Here is a 19,404-nt window from a genome sequence, read left to right as displayed (position 1 = left end):
TTTGAATTTACACTACCTGAGAATACTTCCAAACAAGTTGTAGCTTTCCTGGTTGATTAGTTTTTGAGAAGAAGATTTTTAAAGATTTACCCTTTATATTCCTATGTTAAACTTTGACCCCAATTGTTGCCTTACCCTTCCCCCATGGATCATGATTTTCACACCTTTGAATCTACATTACCTGATAATGCTTCCACACCAGTTTCAGCTTTCCTGGCTGATTCGTTTCTGAGAAGAAGATTTACTCTATATATTCCTATGTAAAACTTTGACCCTACCCCGGGATAATGATTTTCACATTTTTAAATTTACGTTACCTGTGGATGCTTCCACGCAAGTTTCAGCTTTCCTGGCTGATTAGTTTCTGAGAAGAAGATTTTTAAAGATTTCCTCTATATATTCCTGTGTTAAACTTTGACCCCCCCCCCTCCCCCATTCGACGTACATATACATGTAGAACAATGACCCCCAGTCATTATTCTACTTTTGCCCGAAGAATAAGTTTTATTTTCATACAAATGAACACATTTTACATGAAGAAAAGTGACCCCTGTAGAATAATGAACCCCTTATAGACAAAAGTTTTTCAGTTTAATTTTTTATTATTTGTGAAATAGTCTTTACAAGATTGTTATTTTTACTGCAGTTTACAGAAAATAATAGAAATTATATTTCACATTCAAATAAACTTAAACTGGAAGAAGGGGTATATCTAAGAAAATAAAAATCCTTCCGTTATAACAAGATACTGACGTATTGTATCGGGTTATGGTTGTCATCGTAACGAGTTACATTTACATGTATCTCATTATTACGAGCGACAAAACATTAAATTTATTTCGAGTTACAAGACACTATTAAACTAAATTTTGTTTATTGATGATGAAAGAGAAGACTCGATATTGTTCATGAAATATACTTGCATTCACGATTGTCCCCTACTTCAAACTACTGGGTATGTAAGTGGATCACCCAGAATTAATGTTGAAACCAAAATTATGAAAAGTTTATTCTATTGTTAGGCAATATAACCATGCTGAAGTTAGCAGCCACTAACAGCAGTCATTAAGACAGTAGAAGCTTATGGCCAATGAGGAAAATCATCAAAGTACTGAGAGTACTCGAACAGAAAATATATTTTACTTTATCATAGGCATACTTTAAATAATATCAAGATGATTACGAACCACCTGGTGGTACCCATTGATCCCAAATTTGGAAATGATAGCCCTATAGGTCTCCTGCACTGCCCTGTAATTCGTTTGATGTATACTTTAAAGGGACTTGGACACGATTTGGGCTCAAAATTTTATTTTTCCATTATTAATGTTAAGAATAGTTAATTTGAGTATTTTTAATGCTTAATCAAAATTTGAAAGTCATATATTGAGTTATAAGCAAGATACAGAGTTTGGAATTTTTGTTTTGTAAACAAAGCACGAGCCTTGTTATTATTTACATACGTGTTTTATTGATCTGAGTTTCAATCAAATGTTGCTTTCATCGAATGATAATATATTTTATGAACACATTGAACAAGTTTACCTTGCATTGTTTCTTGCGAGTTAATTTGTCAAAGAAATGGTAATTCCATACTTAACATTATTTGTAAACAATTATATGACTCGAGCTTTGTTCACATAACAGTACCTTTGTATTTCTTTTATAAATTAAATTATAACATTCAAATTTTAGTCAGGGTGTCAAAATGTGCAAGTAAACCATTTTATATCTAAAAAAATAAGAAATAAATTTTTTATCTAAAATCGTGTCCAAGTCCCTTTAAAGAAATCGGAGGTAACGCCCTACCATTCACCACAATATCGTTGTGAAAACATTAAAAATGACGAAGTTGTAGGGAGCTAATTGGACACAGATATGATAGAAGCCCTCAGACGCTTGTTATAAATATTAAAAAAGTTTCTCTACTGAATGTGTGTGTTTCTAAGTTCGTGTGATCAAAATCAAGGGAGATAAAAATCCCTAAAATAAGCCCGAACCCCTTATCAACGTTTTTAGAAATAATCTCTTCTTATTATATTCGATCAGTGTTTATTTTCTATTTAATATTGCCTTTAATCAGGTAGTCTTCACACAATTGCTCTAAAAACATAATGTCTATTCATGATCACAAATTCAACATTACAACAAATGTTTAGAATATAGATGCATATGTATAACGTAGATGAAAACAAAACTAACGTCAATTTTTTTAAAATCACTTTCCCCCCAGAAATGTAAATAAGAATTATTCATATTCATAAGATACCTGTCTCCTTAAGTCTTTTTCACGAAATAATATATCATTCTTCGATTTACAATTCATTCATTATTTGTTTCGCTAAATAACACACAATTTCCCCTGAGAGAGAGTGTTAATTACATGTACATTATGGATTTGTTTTCCCTATGTTTTCTATTTTAATTACGGGTTGGCTTTGCAACAGTAGCAACACCTGCACATATTTCTAAACACACACGTGCAGACCCGGCAATTTGTTGTCGATGCAATTGTAAAATCGCCATGAAATAAAGTTTAGCAAGCTGTTAATAAAGGACTATATGTGATAAGGGCCTAAAATGGCCCCCTAAAATGAACATCATCATTTTACTATCATTCTTTGTTTTCTTAGTACAGATAAGTATGTGATGTGTTTACATAATATTCATTTTGGTTCAAGTGTCCACAATTTAGAAATATGACATTGTAAAGACAACCTTTTCCCGCCATTTTTGCATTTTTAGCGTAAAACAGCTTGTTTTCAAGCAGTTTTTCCTTCCGAAAACATAGAGCGCATTCTTGAACAAATAAAATATTTTAATCAGAGATGTATCTAGCCAAGACTAATAAGTGAGAAAAAAGTTTTCCTTGTTCAAGCATGCGCTCTATATTTCCCATTCGTAAATAGATAAGAAAAATGTCAATTTTCGGCTGATTTTGATTGAATTATAGAAATTGCGTCACTTCTGACGTCATATACTGCCAGTGAGTGCAAATAAATCGTATAAATAGATGAAAAATATATCTTATATCAACTCTTCTAAAAAATTAGTTAACATTTTATTGTACCCGAAACACTCAAAAAATGGCGAATTATGGGGGCCAAATTTAACTCTTATCATATATAGTTCTTTTGTAAATCAGATATCGTTTTTGAATAATAAAGCTATATAAATGTTGTTAAGAATTATTTATGGTAAAGAATCAAGTACACTTCAGCAGATTTCTACACAAGTGCAGCGTCATTTCCAGCTATATGTCGACAAGAGAAGAGACGTAACTGTTAACAATCAATGTGTTACCTATGAATACTGATTCCTCATTTGATTCTGACTAAAAAGAACTTTAAAATTATTTTACTTGTGCAGTGTCCGCAATACGCTCCGCAGTTTTGTTTGGCCCATGCAGCATAAATACCATTTCTATCACATATCCGGGTGTAGTTATACACGTCACAGTTTTGAAGGGCGTCCACACATGGTACAGTGGGCGTCATAACTTTGAAACAAAAATAAAATTCCACAAATAATACACTCAACATTTTTGAAAACAGCTATCCTTTCAATGTCGAATTGATTCGAAAACAATGATGATATTGATGTACAAGAGCTGCTTTTTAAAAAAAAATTAAATCTTTTCTTTAGTGATATGTGGTTTGTTAACGCTTTTCATATATCTTGTTTCTATGAATACAGGCTCCACCATCACCAAAATATTCGAATCCCTCAACTCATTCCTCAACTCAAATCCTTTAAAGAAAAGTGCATAAATTTGAGGTCAAACCTCAGATTTGAAGCTGAGTTTTTGACTTAAGGAAAGTTGGTGACGGCGGGGCCAGATACCGCATTTGATTTTTTTTACTAAAAAGAACTTTGACTTTAGAATAATTTTACCTGTGCAGTATCCGCAATACGCTCGACAGTTTTGTTTGGCCCATGTAGCATAAATACCATCCTTATCACATATCAGGGTGTAGTTATACTGGTCACAGTTTTGAAGGGCGTCAACACATGGTATGGTGGTCGTCATAACTTTGGAACATAAATAAAATTCCCCAAATCATACACCTAACATTTGTGAAAAATCAACAATATACATTGGTGTAGTTATACAAGATGTATGGGATTTTTAGGTTATCCTCACACTTCATGTTTTTTCATAAAATATGCAAATGCACTATATAATAGTGCATAAATCAAGTGATTATGAACCCCCTCCCATCCTTTTAATGTTAAGACGAAAGGTATATTGTATTTCCTCAATCTTGAATTAAAAACCTGTTAACATATTACTTAAGTGAATATTCAGATTAAACAAAAGTGATCATGGTATCCTGCGAAAATTGATATTTGAACTGGATAGCATAAATCTTATTCAAAACATTTCTGTATAGACAATATTATAATATAGTATTACATATTAGCATATCAGATATATTTGTTTTTTAGCTAAAGCTGATTTTCGCAACAACAAAAAAAGAAAGAAAGGAAAAAACTGTAATTGAACACACAGTCAAATGTGTACTTTATCAGTTAATGTGGTTTGTGAGGCTATGTGAGCCATTGTCCACTGTCGGCTGTGTTACTTCCGACACATTGGTGTTTCCTGTTCCTGAAGCTTCTGTAGTCAAAGTTCCCGCGTCTGTGGTGTTATTGCCTGCATGGCCATAGCTCAAATGAGGCAAATGCCTCGCATTTGAATATTTGGATCAAGTTTTCTTTTAATGTCAGAGTTAAGGTCAGACGCGACCTATCTTCAATTTTTTCAATTTTTTCCTATCTCCACAATGTTATATGACTCTTTTTTAATTTAGATATAAAGTGTTCAATTAAAAATCTATTTTATGGCTTTATTTATAAGCATTCAAATGCATTTTGCATGCCATTTTAAGGGAAATTCGAAATATTCTACCTCCGAAAAAAGCGTGGTAATGTACCCTGAATTTTTGGAAATTAACCGGTTTAAATGTTAAGAAATAAGTAATAAAATATCCAGAAAATTTATATAAGATAGGAACATCTCATGTATCCTTAAGATGACCTGACCTTGGAACCATAAAAGTTAGACGAGCTCACTTTTGATCTGAGTCTCACATTTCCACTTCATATTCCTTTTATAAAAGTGAGAGTGAGGTTAAAAAAAAAAGAAGAGGCCCAGGGGCCACATCGCTCATCTGAGCAACAATAGCCATGGCTTTGATTAGATAAACATAGTAATATCAAATTTACATTATCTTGACAATTATATACAGTAGATCTTTCACAAAAAGTAAGAAACAAATCTACAGATTATAATCAAAATATTACATGTACCATGCCCCCTTTGTTGAATAAGATTTATATTTTATTGCTATTTTTGTGGTCCCACTTTTTCCAGCGAATCATGATAAAACCTCAATCTGCACAATCTGTACTTTCACACAAGTTTCACGTTGTTTTTTTTTGGCTGAAAGCTTTTCCAAAGATTTTTCTCTATATTTTCAATGTAAAAATTAAACACCCATCCCCCTTATTGTGGCCTCACCATACCCCGGGTTCATGATTTGAAAAAAAACCCATAAATCAACACTACCTGAGAATTCTTCCACACAATTTGAGTTTGTCTGACCCGGTGGTTTTTTGAGGAATAAATATGTGAGAAATTTTTTGAATCTACATTCTCTGAGAATGCTTCTACACAAATTTGAGCATTTCTTGTCTATTAGTTATTGAGAAAAATATTTTTAAATGTGTTCTCTATATATTCCTAAGTAAAACATCACCCCCCCCCCCTTGTGGCCCCATTCTACCCAAGGGGACCACGATTTGTACAGACTTGAATCTACACTACCTGAGGATGCAGCTATTCAAATTTGGGCATTTTTGGCCTAATAATTTTTAGAAGATTTTCTCTATACGTTTCTTTGTAAAACTTTTCCCATTGTGGGCCCATCCTACCCCTGGGGACCATGATTTGAACAAACAAACTTGAGCTTTTCTTGCCAAATTGTTTTAAAGAAGAAGGTTTTTGAAAAATACCAAAATAATCAATAATACATGTACTAAATTTTCCCTTTACTGAGGACAAGGCCCTTTAATTGAACTGACTTGAATTATCAATACTTTTCTTATATATGATAAGTGATAAAAAACAACGGATTTCTCATTGAGAAAAAGAGTAAATTTAGTGAATATTTCATTGACCACGTGCACAGTTGAGAGTACAAAAATTTAACAAGAAGTATTATTTCAAGGTTTGGGTAAAACTGATCTTATAAGTAAAATAAAATAAGGGTAAGCCAGTTGGAAATATCATAAAAGGTAATATTTAACTTAGAAATTTAACTTATACTTCCAATGTTGATCTGAGGAGATTGAATTAGCAATTCGATTATTAATAAGCGTCTTATCCAGGCCAGTGTCCGCAGCAATAAGGAGGTCGTAACGCAGAATATTTGCGCATGTTATAACAAAAAACTCTTGATATAGACAATACATTGTTTAATAGGATATTAGAATGACCATAGGAGTTATCTTTACTGGTCATAGTACTCTTTTCGTCTCCATAAAGGGAGTTATTTGAGTTTAGTCTTATTATCACGCGTCAACTATTTATATTGTGCAAAACAAAAAGTCTTTCCAAATGCTGAACAATTGTCTCGATTGTACTTGCAACCCGAAGAAGAAAATATAGTACAGTCAGGAAAACTTTCAATACAAGATAAAACAAAAATATCAAAAGATATTTATAAATTTGACCATCACCCCTAATATGTTACAAAATTTCAATTCATTTACTTTCTCAACTTGCAATTTACTAGTATCTGAAAAAAAATTATGGACATCAATGGAAAAGAAAGAAAAATCAGTTAAATTTAATATGAACCGAGGTTCTTTATAAATGTCCTTTCTTTTTTTGAAAAAGCCGGAATCGTTGATTTGATCATCGTCTTGGTTCAGCCTGTCAAGCTATAAGCTTATTCGGATAATCCTTTGCAACTTCTGATCAAGAGAAATGTTCCCTATTTCCCCCCTAAAGTTTACCTCTTTGAAAAATAAATGGTATTAAAGTGATATTACTTACCCGAGTTTTGCACTGGAATTATGACATTTATTTCAAATTGAAGACTTAACTGTGCATTTAAACACCCCGTCAATATGACGCTAATTAATGTCACATAAAAATGCATTGTAAGTTCTAAATGTTAGCTTAACACTGCCAGTGCGATTTATATCGGTCCTACGGCAGCTAAAATAAAAAGGAATGTCTTTGACTAGTTATGTGATATTGCATTCTCAGACTTTCTATTGGTAGGTTTATTTTGTGTAGTTCTCACCTGTTGTCCATGCTTTTATAAAAACCACTAAAGAGTCCACGAATTAGATGATCCCAAATTTTATTCCTAAGTAATTACCGGTATTTCCCCGCATGTTACGACAGGATGTACGTCTTTGCCTCTGGCTTAGATTTAGGTTGCTACAGCAGTCAGATAATATACCTAATTGACAATTATGACGATAATGCAAGACGTTTGAGACTAATGTACATTTGTTTTCCCTCGGATTGAAATGTCACAATTTCATTGGTTTAAAGATAACACGCGACTTCCTTATATATCTCTCGATGTCCGATCGATGATAATTGATATTCAACAATATATCGTCATTTGCCGATGCTTCGCCTAATTCGCAGGCTGACTAATTAAGTTAGGATGAAACTGCAAGTGCGCTTGCGTAAATTGGAATTCTGGGAGGGAATTAGACAGTCCGTGTTTGAGAAATTCGAATAAGTTATGAAACTGATCAGTTTATAGATCAAACTGCGCATCACCAGTCACGCTTCTGTAATGGAAGACCTTCCACGGGTATCGTCTGCAGCCACGGTATGGGGTCTGCATACGTTTATTTTTGAGAGGATATGACAGTGGTTTTCGACGAGGGACCTTTATTTCAGAGAGCAGTCTTTGCAAAGTTACAATTTAAAAATACAACATGCACAGTTGCTGTAGATTTTTTTAAAAAGGATATACCGCTACACGCTTGTCTCCTCACATACAGTTTTAAAATAAGTATGCATACTAATTGTGCACCCGTCCGTTATGATTGTTCTGGAAATATATAAGTTATGTAATTCAACAGATAGTGTATTCACTTTTGACCTTAAAATTAATATTCCGCTGGCTGACTTTCTTAGCTTTTTAAAAAGCTAACCTTGTCATTTCAATATTTCATAGTATTTAATACAGAAACCTCATGTCGTAAGTTCTTTAGAAATTTGGAGTAGTTGCCCTTTGAAATTCTTTAAAATTAGAGTAGTTGTCCTTTGAATATTGACGTTACATTGTTGTGTATGGAGCAGAACAAAATGGCAGCGTCGAGATTTGCTCAAATTTCTGAAGGGTAAAGGGAGAAAACGTTTACAATTGAATAGCATCAAAACATTTAAAATAAACATGGGTGAAGCAAAGATTTTCAAAGAATATTTGAAAGGTGAGATTCAGATAATTTTGAAAGAGTTAAAATGGACGATATGTTAGACAGCTTGTACTCTGGTTTGCGTAGATCATCACTTTCTGTGAATATATGTGTCACTTGATAGTCCTCGGGAAAATAAAACATTAGGTTTGTTACTGTCTGACTTCAGAAATATATCGGGTTAATCAATCTCAGAATAATCGGCTTTGCTTCGCCATCTATGAGATTGATCAGACCGATATATTCTTGTCAGTCAGTAGCAAACCTACCTTTTTCCTCAAATTAAAGGATGATAAATACAAATGTAGTTATCTGCAAATATGTAGACATCTGTTCAAGATATGAAGTGTCTATTCTTCAATGAAATGAAAGAATATCAGAATGTCTATCAGCTTATACTGCTAAATTGGAATAAATAATAAAACTAAGTTATTTTTGCCTAGCCTTCATTTCCTCTATTTGTTCTCAAATGTTGAAGATATTTTGATTAATATTTTTTTTTGCTTTCAATATTAAAATAGTTCTGAGTTTTACATATCATAAAAACCTTATGTGAAGTTATAAAGTGACAGAAACGCTTATTTACTGATCATTAAAGAAAAGAGAAAAATTCGATTTTAATGATTTTTTCACACAAATCTATTTAAAAAATGAGCGCATCAAAAAGCTAATAAGATTAGTATTTGATAAGCAAACCATATTTTAAAAAAATATTCTGAAATCCAAGTATCATATTATTAGTTCACATTAACTGAAAAATTCCAACATTAATGTTATTGTTTGAAAAATGCTTAAATACCATAAATCCACAGAAATTCTGAATTGCAAAAACATGTGATATTTTTTCCTATGCCAGTGTTCCGCCAAAAATATAGTCCTTGTTAGATTCTAACTTTGATTACTATTTCAATGCAAAGTTGTATGATCGTTTAAAAAAAAGAAAAATATGATATTTTAAATTTCTCTCATCTTGTTTTATTAAACATTTAATCAAATTTACTTTTGGCAAGTCGAAACCCAGAAAAGATTCCTTCCTTTAATTAAATCTTGGTAAAAATTAATTAGTTGCGCGTTCCTTGGATCCAAAAATACCTGATAGCGCAAGCAGAAGTTTTCAAAAGAATCAATTCCTTGTGTATTACACCTGATATCACTAGTCATCACATTTGATTCACTCTAAGGACTCAACGTCAAAGGGATTACACGAGGGTCAATCAAAAAAGACACTCTCTGTCATTATAATTTAGTTATCATGAGACAAACCCTTTAATTTATACACAAAGATTTATTTCATTGACATATATAGTTTCACTTAATTTGTTGTTAAAGTATTTTCACATTTACGGGTAAACATGACGCAAAGAGAAAGTATGTACAATTTTTTAAACTACCTCATCTTTACTTTATATCTTGACTAAATATCTTTCCTTAACTGCAGTTTGAAACGACTCTATTTACCTAAGTTATTTTAATTGCTCACAATTTAAGAGAAGAAGGTAATTTTTCTGATGTTTTTATTTTAGATTATTATCGAAACATCAAGCGAAAAGCAAAGTTTAATTACCTGTAAAACTAAGAAAAAAAATCATTAAATTTCGTACATCAAACCATCGTTTTTCTGTAGAGACAGGCAGATGGTATAACATTCCTTTGAATGAGAGGTTATGTCTATTGTGTAATAAAGGTCTCATTGGTGATGAATTTCATTATATTTTAGAATGTTCGGCACTAGAAGAAATAAGGAAAAAATACATTAACACAAAATATTGGAAAAGACCAAATTTTTTTAAGTTTTCTGAACTCATGACTAATTGCAATTGTAAATCGCTAAGAAAATTATGTGTATTTATTTCAAAAATTGTTGATGCTGTCTGCTCCTCTTAGTTGTTTTCCTATTATGATCCTTTATACTAAAATCTAACATAAGTAGTGATTCTATAGTCTGTTCTTTTTTATTTATATTTTTTCCCTGTATGAAAATGTACCTGTTTGTCTGTACCTCTGACGATTTGTATTTGTATGTATTATATATATGTTCCTCTTGTACCAAATTATTTGAACTTGAACTTGAATAGGATGTGATAACTATCTTCGTTCACAATAGAGGAAATATAGAATATCACCCTGGTATCAGCTCTCGGATGGTAACGGCCCACGCCCTTCGGGCTTGGGCTAATACCTACCGTTCGGGCTGATACCAGGACCGTGATCAAAACAACAGTGTTTATATTGTATATATAATATCTAATATCAAAGATTTTTATTCAAATTCCAAATAAGGAATATAATACATTTTAACGAAACTTAGATTTGTTTTCGGATACACAAAACTCATTCGTTTCTATTCCTTGTGTTCAGAACTGTAAGGGTTGTAGGGCTTTTTTGACAAATTGTCGTTGTTTGATATTCAACAGGTGGGGTCTGTCATCTCAGATAAAGCACTATTTTTCTAAAATTCAAAATTATCGAGAGAGAAACTTCCATCCTATCAAACTTCGTAATGAGTCAAATTCTTTCACTGGGATTTCGTAAGTTTCCTGTCAAATTTCTTTCATAAAAATCCACGCTGTTATACTCTGTCCCGCGTTTTTTGCCTCCACCATTTTCGCTTGATGTTTCGATGATCATTAATATTTACAAACTAGTCCAATTAAAAACAGAGGTATTGGAATTTAACGATTTTATGTTTGAGGACAATACATCCCCTTGACGACGGGCTGAGACAAAGAAATATCGCCCTAAGCTTCCGGTTGCTGTCTCATCTAGTCAAAAACACCTGTATCAGGGCTGATAAACTACTAGATATATGATATAACATTGAAAGTAAGATGACGTTATTTAATATTGGACAAAGTAGGCCTATTTACTGATAATTTAATTTCTTTCAGGCTCCTGTGATATCCAGAATACAGTTTCTACCACCTCTCAAAATGTATAACAGTAAAAACAAATGCACAAATAATTTTTGACTTCTTGTTTGCATCAACGTGCATTCTCATAGCTTGCAACGGTGTTTTTTTTTCAAGGTTGAACTTTTTTCACTTTTCGCTGCTCCGTGACGTCAGGAGATCTCTTTTTAAGTCATTTTCACGGACAACGTATCTTTATAAACGATTTCTGTTCAAGTAAACATTATATCCCATCACATTTTGGTACAGAGAATTTCAACACAATACGTTTGAATATTATTTGGCCTGAGGCCCAATTTTCAGAAATATGACTTTTGATAATGCAATGTACATGGTTTATTGATTGCATAACACAATATTTGACTTTGTGCTGTGACCTCATATTTGCAGTTTAAAATTTGGAATTTATTAGATATAAGGAATTTATTTAATTTTTTTTACTTTAGATTGATGAATTTTATTTCTTAAAATTTTCTCGACCAATTTTTGTTATAATATGACATAAAGTAAAAAAGCTATAGCAAAAGTCTTCGTATCTTTGATTGGCCCTCGTAATTTCATAATGCCACAAACACGTTTTTTTTAGTAAAATAATGTAGGAGCACTTTTAACACAATGTATTTGCAGATTTCCTTCTAAATACAAACAGTTTATTTTAAATGATTCTAATTAATCTATTAAATACATAATGAAAACACCACGCAAATAAGTTTTGTCGGTTTTTATTATCATTGGATGTACAGGTAATTAATTTAAATTCAGACTGCAGCTTACAGACTAATTGATGGGGAACCGCTGCTATGATGATGGTGAAGGCGATGGCGTAAGAGGTAAATGATCAAAGTCTACAAGAGAAGAAAAAAGACAGCTTTACATACTGATAAATGAACAAATAATCATTAACCAAATTGAAATATGTTTGTAGTCTAAAGCTCGTATAATAATGTTATCTCATCAACATACCTCCTGTGCAAATTTTGCAGAACTTTCTGCAGTTCTTATTCCTGAATAGTCGGTACAAGTTGTTGTCACATAAATCTCTCTGGTACTCGTCACAGTTTGGAAGGACATCCACACATGGTATAGTGGTCGTCATAACTTTGAAACAAAAATAAAAGCTCACAAATCAAATACCTAATATTTGTGAAAAATCAGCCATGATTAAAAGTATAGCATAGATAACATAAATATACAAGTTCTGTTTTGTGGTTTAGGGGTTTTGTTTGTTTGTTTGTTTGTTTTGTTTTGTTAATTGTTTTTTTTTTGTTTTTTTTTTGACAATTTTACTGTTGTTGTGGTACTTATACCTCAGCTAGTTATGATTGTTTAGAACTTAAATTTTTCAAATTATTTTACCTGTGCAGTATCCACAATACGCGCGGCAGTTTTGTTTGGCCCATGGAGCATAAATACCATCCCTATCACATACTCGGGAGTAGTTATACAAGATGCATTGGATTTCTGGGTTGTCCTCACACTCTGTTCATCGAAAAAAATATGCAAATACAATAAGAAGTCGAAAATCCCATCCCTTAAATAGTAAAAACAGATATGTCAATATATAATACTATTTAGTATGTTCCCTTTGTTTTAGAAAAATATACTGTATAAATACATTATGTAAGTTAGCTTACTACAACAAGACATACTTTTCATAACGTAAGATTTGAATGTTTTGTAAAATTGTTGGTATCAATCCACAGATTACGAATCTGCCTACGGCTTTTGTCATATTTACTTCAGTAGTAGTATATATAAGAACACTGTGGCTCTCACTCACTCGACGTGTCCACGGTGAAGGAGTTAGTAGCGCCGGGGTCTGGTACGTTAGATGCGTTGGTTTCAACAACTTCATACAAATATAAATATATTATATATAATAAACTTACATATTTATAATTAAAATAACATTTCATTTCAATTCCATTTTTTGCGCGCGCCAAATTATGTAATAAAGTCTGTTAATTTAGCTTCTATAAAATAATATAATTCAAGTGGACCTGCTTTTGTGGATCATCTAAACGGACTGTATTGTATCGTTACCTAAAATCATTATACTGGGGCAATCTTATTAATTTTCCTATGATATGAATTATTTTGTTGGACAAACAAGGATAAATATGCGTGATCTTATTTATTTTATAATAAAAAATGAATGGAATTATGCTTATTATAAAAATTAAAGCAAGATGGCCATTTTAGAATTTCAAACAACATAATCCTATCAACCAAAAGCCTCTATCGAAAATATGATATAACTCCAAAGATTAAGAACCTGTAGTGTGTAAGAATATACTGAATATAAGTATCATACATGTATAACTCTTGGACGCTTCTTTACAATTGGAATGTCTTAGGATCACTTATGGGAGGAGGAAGTTGTGCATAAAGGTAATAATCATATGAAAACTTTGGCCTCTATTGAAAATTTTTCAAACAAGTGTTAATGTTTTGTATTTTAAAAAAATGAACATTGACGGAAAATCTGATGAGTAAGGTTTTAAGTAGTATGAAAGAGTCAAGCGTAAACCTAATTACTTCCTCACAATTTCGAGGGATCAAAATGCAAAGATAAAAGACATTTGTTATTTGTCGGGAAATAAATTCGTGAGATACCTTGTGCCCACGTGCACGATGCACGTTAATATTGGTCAACTAGTTAAGTGACAATCTACTTTGTATTGAGGAAACCCAATAAGAAAAAGACCTTTGGTAGGAGTCGCGATTTCAGTAGTGGATTTATGTCCGATTCCATGATTGGTGTGGTCCTTTGTTGGATGCTTTGTTGGTATATTTGGGGTTGTTGTAATAGGAACTGCACCTGACCCAGTCACAACAGGCCCGCTGGCCTCTTTGGTTGGTACGTTGTCTGTGGCAGACCCTGTGGGCGCTTTTGTTGGTACATCCACTCCCCCTGAAGTCACGACAGGTTCGGCTGTAATGTGGTTTTATTATATACAACTATAGATGTGTGTCATGTCAACTGTAAAAGTCGATCTTAAAAATGTAATTTAAAAGTAGCAAAACTTTAATCGCCTTTACTTAAATACTTACAAAGTTTTGATGTGTCGTTTGTAATAATAATTCCAAAACAAACACAATGAATTTGCAAATATAAAGCAGGATGATAAAGTAGCATGCTAATGCAAATAATTAGCAAAGCTTTCCTTAATACTTTAGAATGCATCAGCAGCATTTGCGAATATACCATCAAACAAGTATAAGCTATTGACACCCAAAAATACTCACAATAGTTCTATCCTCAAAGATGATTACAAAAAGCCTCTTCACTTATTTAAAAGTGTAATAATTAATAAAACTTGAGATAGTCAATCGTAGTAACTCCTGCAGCGATCCAATCACAATATTGGTGAATTACCTGCGTGGATTTGATCATGTGATTTACCTGTTGTGACTCCGCTTCCACCATCACTTGTGACACCGGTCGTGACTCCACTTCCGTTATCACCTGTGACATCGGTAACTACAAAGTATAAAATACCCATAATACATTAGAATGGTCTTCATTATCGTTTTCAAATAATTACGTTCAAATTTAAACTCTTTATGTCTTTAAAATATGTTTGTCCCACAAATATAAGGACAAAATGACGTACCGGTTCCAGGTTTGACTGGCACTTTCATAGGAGTGGTGCTTCCGGGGCTCTTTGTAGGTACTTGTATTGATGTGCCAGTGCTAGAAACAGCGTCAGTCACTGATCCTGAAGAGGATGTGGATTGTGAGCCATTGTCCATTGTTGGGGCCATTGTTGGCTGTGTTACTTCTGACGTATTGGTGTTTCCTGTATCGGGAGCTTCTGTAGTCATAGTTCCCGCGTCCGTGCTGTTAGTGCCTGACATAGCTTGGATAAATAGAAATCAAAGCAATGGGCGAAAGCAAAAAGCAATCAGCTTGTGAAGCTTTAATCAACGCTTAGATTGCCAATTATTAGCATGAAAGCAATCCACAAACCGTTTCGCACAACTTTACTAAGCCTTTGATAAACAAAAGGTGGTATGCTCCTTCTGATTCTTTAAGCACATGCCGTAACTTACCTGAGGTAGTGCCGCCAGTCGTTACTACAATATGAAGAGTTATATTTATCAAAGACATTCGCCATGCCGCAAAAGCTTGGTAATAATATAATATTCACCAGCAACAAAACTCTGGTTTTTAAGTAGACAGACAAAGCGTAATGTTGTCTAAAATGTCTACACATTTCTTTTAGAAAACTACAAGAGAGAAAAACCGATAAAGTTTAAATGTGATACATGTATTTCTGAAATAGAGGAATGTTGTATTACATATATCGTTCTAGTATGTTAATTCAAAAGTTCATGAACAATGATTTTTACAATCTTCCCATTCAGCATTTATCAAGATTACTACATGTACAATCATTATTGATACCAATATTGTTCGCATTCATCTAATAAGCTATATTTTCCCGAAAATGACATTAATACCGATATGGTATTTGGTGCACGGCGGGTGTGACCGGTCAGCAGAGGATGCTTACTCCTCCACGCCCGGTGCTTATATATTTTTAGAGGCCCGTGTTGCTCTGCTTTCAATTTGTATTTCGTTTTATGAATTTTTGAGTTGGTTGACACCTTGTTATTGTCATTTTTTCATGTACGACTATTAAAATTATTAGTTGTGTACCTTGTCCGCATGTATCAGGTCCAGAACCGCAAGGAACAGGCACGGCAGAGGTGTTGGTTTTGGAAACGTTTTCAGTTGTTCCGGAAACATTCTCAGTTGTGTTAACATTTCCAGCTCCAGAGGTTGTTACTTCTACACTGGCCGTGGGCGTACCAGAGCCATTGTCAGGGGTGGTGGAGTTGTCTGATCCAGATCCGTTGTTATCTGTGACAGGTGCAGCGGATGATGGAGCTTTAGTAGGTACCCCGGGCGTTTGGTCTGTGATGTTTACACCTGGTGTCATGTCAGTGACAGATGCACCGGAAGTTGTCATATTTGAGTCAGTGCCATTATCTGTAACGACTCCCCCTGATGTTGTCATGTCGACGCTTGATGTACTGTTACCGTCTACCGGTTCAGCAGTGGTCATGTTTGTGTCCACTGGTGCCTCTGTAGTTACTGATCCAGATCCGTTATCAGGAGTTGTAGAGTTGTTATCTGTATTTGTTCCATTTCCAGACGTTCCAGAGCCATTGTCGGTTGTTTGGGGTGGAGATTCGGTTGTGGTTTCATTTCCTGTCATAGATGGCACTGTGGTGTTGGTTACTTCATCTGTTGAGTTATCCGGACTGGGTGCCGGTGCCTCTGTAGTTGCCTGTGGCGTCTGTGTTGTGACTGCTTCAGTGGTAGGTTTGGGTTTTTCTGTTGGTTTTTCTGTTACCCAGTGGCCTGTCAAAGAACGTGCATGCATTTAGTATGTTATTCTTAGTTCAGTGAATTAAACCTTACTCATTGAGAGAGAGAGAGAGAGAGAGAGAGAGAGAGAGAGAGAGAGAGAGAGAGAGAGAATGAGAATAAATCAATATAGGTATGAATTACACTCTTGGGATGGTTGATCTATTCCCCCGTGCTGCATATTTGCTGTGGAAAGAAAAATAGATATTCATCAGATTACTTAGATATCTATCAAATGTTTTAGAATATTTTCATTTAGGCCGAAAATGTTTCAATGTGTCCATTTTCTGCTTTCAGATTTTTTGATATATTGATTCCCTTATACAAATCGTCGCATTATTTTTAGGTTAATATGTCACAATAGCAACAAGATGTTTTCTGTTAAAAACCAATCCAAACTGAAAAACATTGTCGGGACTTCTTTAGAGATAACATTGAAAAACAAATTCATTAAATACTTACACTCTGGAGCAGATCCAGGAACGAGAAGATTGTTGCACTCCTTCTTGGGTTTCTCTGTTGTAGTGGTGGTAGGTGCTTGAGTGGTGGTAGTTGTAGTGGTTGGTTCTGGAGTGGTAGTGGTAGGCTCCTCAGTGGTGGTAGTTGGCTCTTCGGTGGTTGTTTGAGCCTCGGTGGTAGTAGTTGGTTCCTCTGTAGTGGTGGTTGGCGCCTCTGTGGTGGTAGTGGTTGTAGTTGGAGCCTCGGTGGTGGTGGTGGTGGTAGGTGGGGCTGTTGTGTGTGGTTCGAACGGTACAGGTCCGCCATGATTAGCACTGCTACCAGGTGGCTGGGGGGCTTGGCGCTTGACGGCTAACAAAAACAATTCGAAATATTCATATGTTCAAGTCGAAAAACTTACACTTGTAAAATTTTAGACCATAATTATGGTCTACAAATATATGAAATATTTTACCATCCCCGAACAGTATCTTAGTTACCCTCCCTGAAATTTATATATTTCATACTAACGAACAACTTCTCGTTTGCCTGGAGCATATGTCATTCCTGGAACCGGCGTAGGGATAGTGATGAAACCTAATATACATATTGATTTTATTAACTATTAGAAAATACAGGAACGATAATAGCAAGAATTATTGAAGTGTATACGAAAGATTACAATATGAATGGTCTTGTAGGGAAGCAATGAAGAAGTAAAGACGCCAAGAAATTACAAAAATCTTTTTTGATTTTCTACTTGATCATGAAAACAACCAGGATTGGTATGCGTACAGGAGGGAGATTAAAGAGGTCAAAAATTCTAATCAAAGCACGGTTTAAAAGATTTATTCCAATAATAAACGAAATCAAGCAACACAGGTTTAAAAACACAAACATGAACATTGTATGATAAAATGATAAATCAAAGAAGACTCATTTTGTAAGGTTTGCAACAATTAGCAATGGTTGGACAAGTCTTCTCCCATTGGAAGTCAACCTTAGAATAGGACAACAATACACCGACACTGCACAACAGCGAAAAACATTTCTGTTTCTGCAAACATTGAAAGCATAATGATTTAATCATGAAATGGCGTCCATGCCCCTTCTACCTCCGGGAAGCATAGGGGCTAATGGCATAGCTGGTGTCGGCATGGCCATGGCTGGGGTGGGGGCTCCGCCTGTAGCACCTGTAAAATATACCCCCATAAAATAGGTCGATTTCATTCAAATGACTTTAATTTTTTTAACATGTGTTGATCCATATTAATATTGCACTCAATTAAACTAAACTAAATTAAATTGAACGCTGTTAAATGAAATATATTGATTACAGTTTCAACACATAGTTTGTTTACTGCCAATATCTATTGATGAAAAGGGTGTTTTTTACCAAACCTATGCGTAACTCTAAAATATCTGATTGTATCTACAATACAATCTGTGACGTGAATGGGGTTCAAATCTTAAGGCCTTTTAACCCCCCCCCCCCCCCAAATTTCACCGATTTGTGAGTTTTCGTGGACTACTGGTCGAGTTTCAATCAGATCTCGTAATATTTTGTAAGAAATTGGGATTTTTAAAACCCTTTTCTATTAGGTTTTAATGCTTTTCGTAAAATCATTAAGAAAACAAATAATATTTACTAAGTTGACTTTACGACCCTAGAGCCGCTTAATCTATGGTGACGTCTTAACATACAGTATTTTCGTACATTACGTCATCAAATGTTTGGATCTAGACCACTTTGATTGTTTAGAAAGTATTTCGAATGCGACAAAATTCCTGAGGAATTGTTTTCAGATTTTAAAGGTTATTATAAAATATCCAACACAAAGCATTGAAAGTTCTACATTCTGTCTTAAAATATTAAATGATAATTGAAATTTAAACGGACACGATTTATATTTAACTTTTTCAAAGAAGTTATTATGAAATGTAGACTTAGTTTTTTGCGTAATAAAACATAATCCACCCAACACGTGCATGTAGTTTACATCTAATTTTACTATTTCTAGTACACGTTAATTCAACAGTCGAATGCAAAATTTTAAACAATCCCAAGTTCTTTTTATACCCCACTATTCATTTAGGTTTTCGAGATGACATCTATTTGCTAAGTTTCAAGGTAAACATACGGCATTTTCTTTTTCTTTTTTTGAGTGGTCATTTATCAAATAGCACATATTTTGTTTACAATCTACTGGAAAAATTGCTTTT

At 33.8% G+C, this 19,404-nt stretch overlaps 1 protein-coding gene across 7 annotated transcripts in view; it reads right to left on the bottom strand.

Annotated features, from left to right (window-relative positions):
- LOC128180140 (mucin-5AC-like) overlaps positions 1–19,404 on the bottom strand; it is a 31,389-nt gene that overhangs the window by 9,766 nt on the left and 2,219 nt on the right. The window contains exons 7-19 of one of the 7 annotated variants that reach the window (XM_052848023.1): positions 18,297–18,374; positions 17,713–17,778; positions 17,206–17,553; positions 16,888–16,929; positions 16,030–16,737; positions 15,420–15,443; positions 14,981–15,226; positions 14,770–14,847; positions 14,071–14,298; positions 13,144–13,212; positions 12,720–12,842; positions 12,327–12,461; positions 12,070–12,208 (exon numbers count right to left, since the gene is read on the bottom strand). In XM_052848023.1, coding sequence (XP_052703983.1) covers positions 12,162–12,208; positions 12,327–12,461; positions 12,720–12,842; positions 13,144–13,212; positions 14,071–14,298; positions 14,770–14,847; positions 14,981–15,226; positions 15,420–15,443; positions 16,030–16,737; positions 16,888–16,929; positions 17,206–17,553; positions 17,713–17,778; positions 18,297–18,374 — 2,192 coding nt within the window. In that variant the 3' untranslated portion in view covers positions 12,070–12,161. Of the gene's footprint in view, positions 1–12,069; positions 12,209–12,326; positions 12,462–12,719; positions 12,843–13,143; positions 13,213–14,070; positions 14,299–14,769; positions 14,848–14,980; positions 15,227–15,419; positions 15,444–16,029; positions 16,738–16,887; positions 16,930–17,205; positions 17,554–17,712; positions 17,779–18,296; positions 18,375–19,404 lie in introns of those variants that run through there. The other 6 variants (XM_052848025.1, XM_052848024.1, XM_052848026.1 and 3 more) reach the window with 6 other exon arrangements.

Source organism: Crassostrea angulata, chromosome 4, assembly GCF_025612915.1.
Source record: "Crassostrea angulata isolate pt1a10 chromosome 4, ASM2561291v2, whole genome shotgun sequence".
NCBI classification, from domain to species: Eukaryota; Metazoa; Mollusca; class Bivalvia; order Ostreida; family Ostreidae; genus Magallana; species Magallana angulata.
Note: the sequence above shows the minus strand (reverse complement) of the source record. Positions and strands in the feature narration are given on the sequence as shown.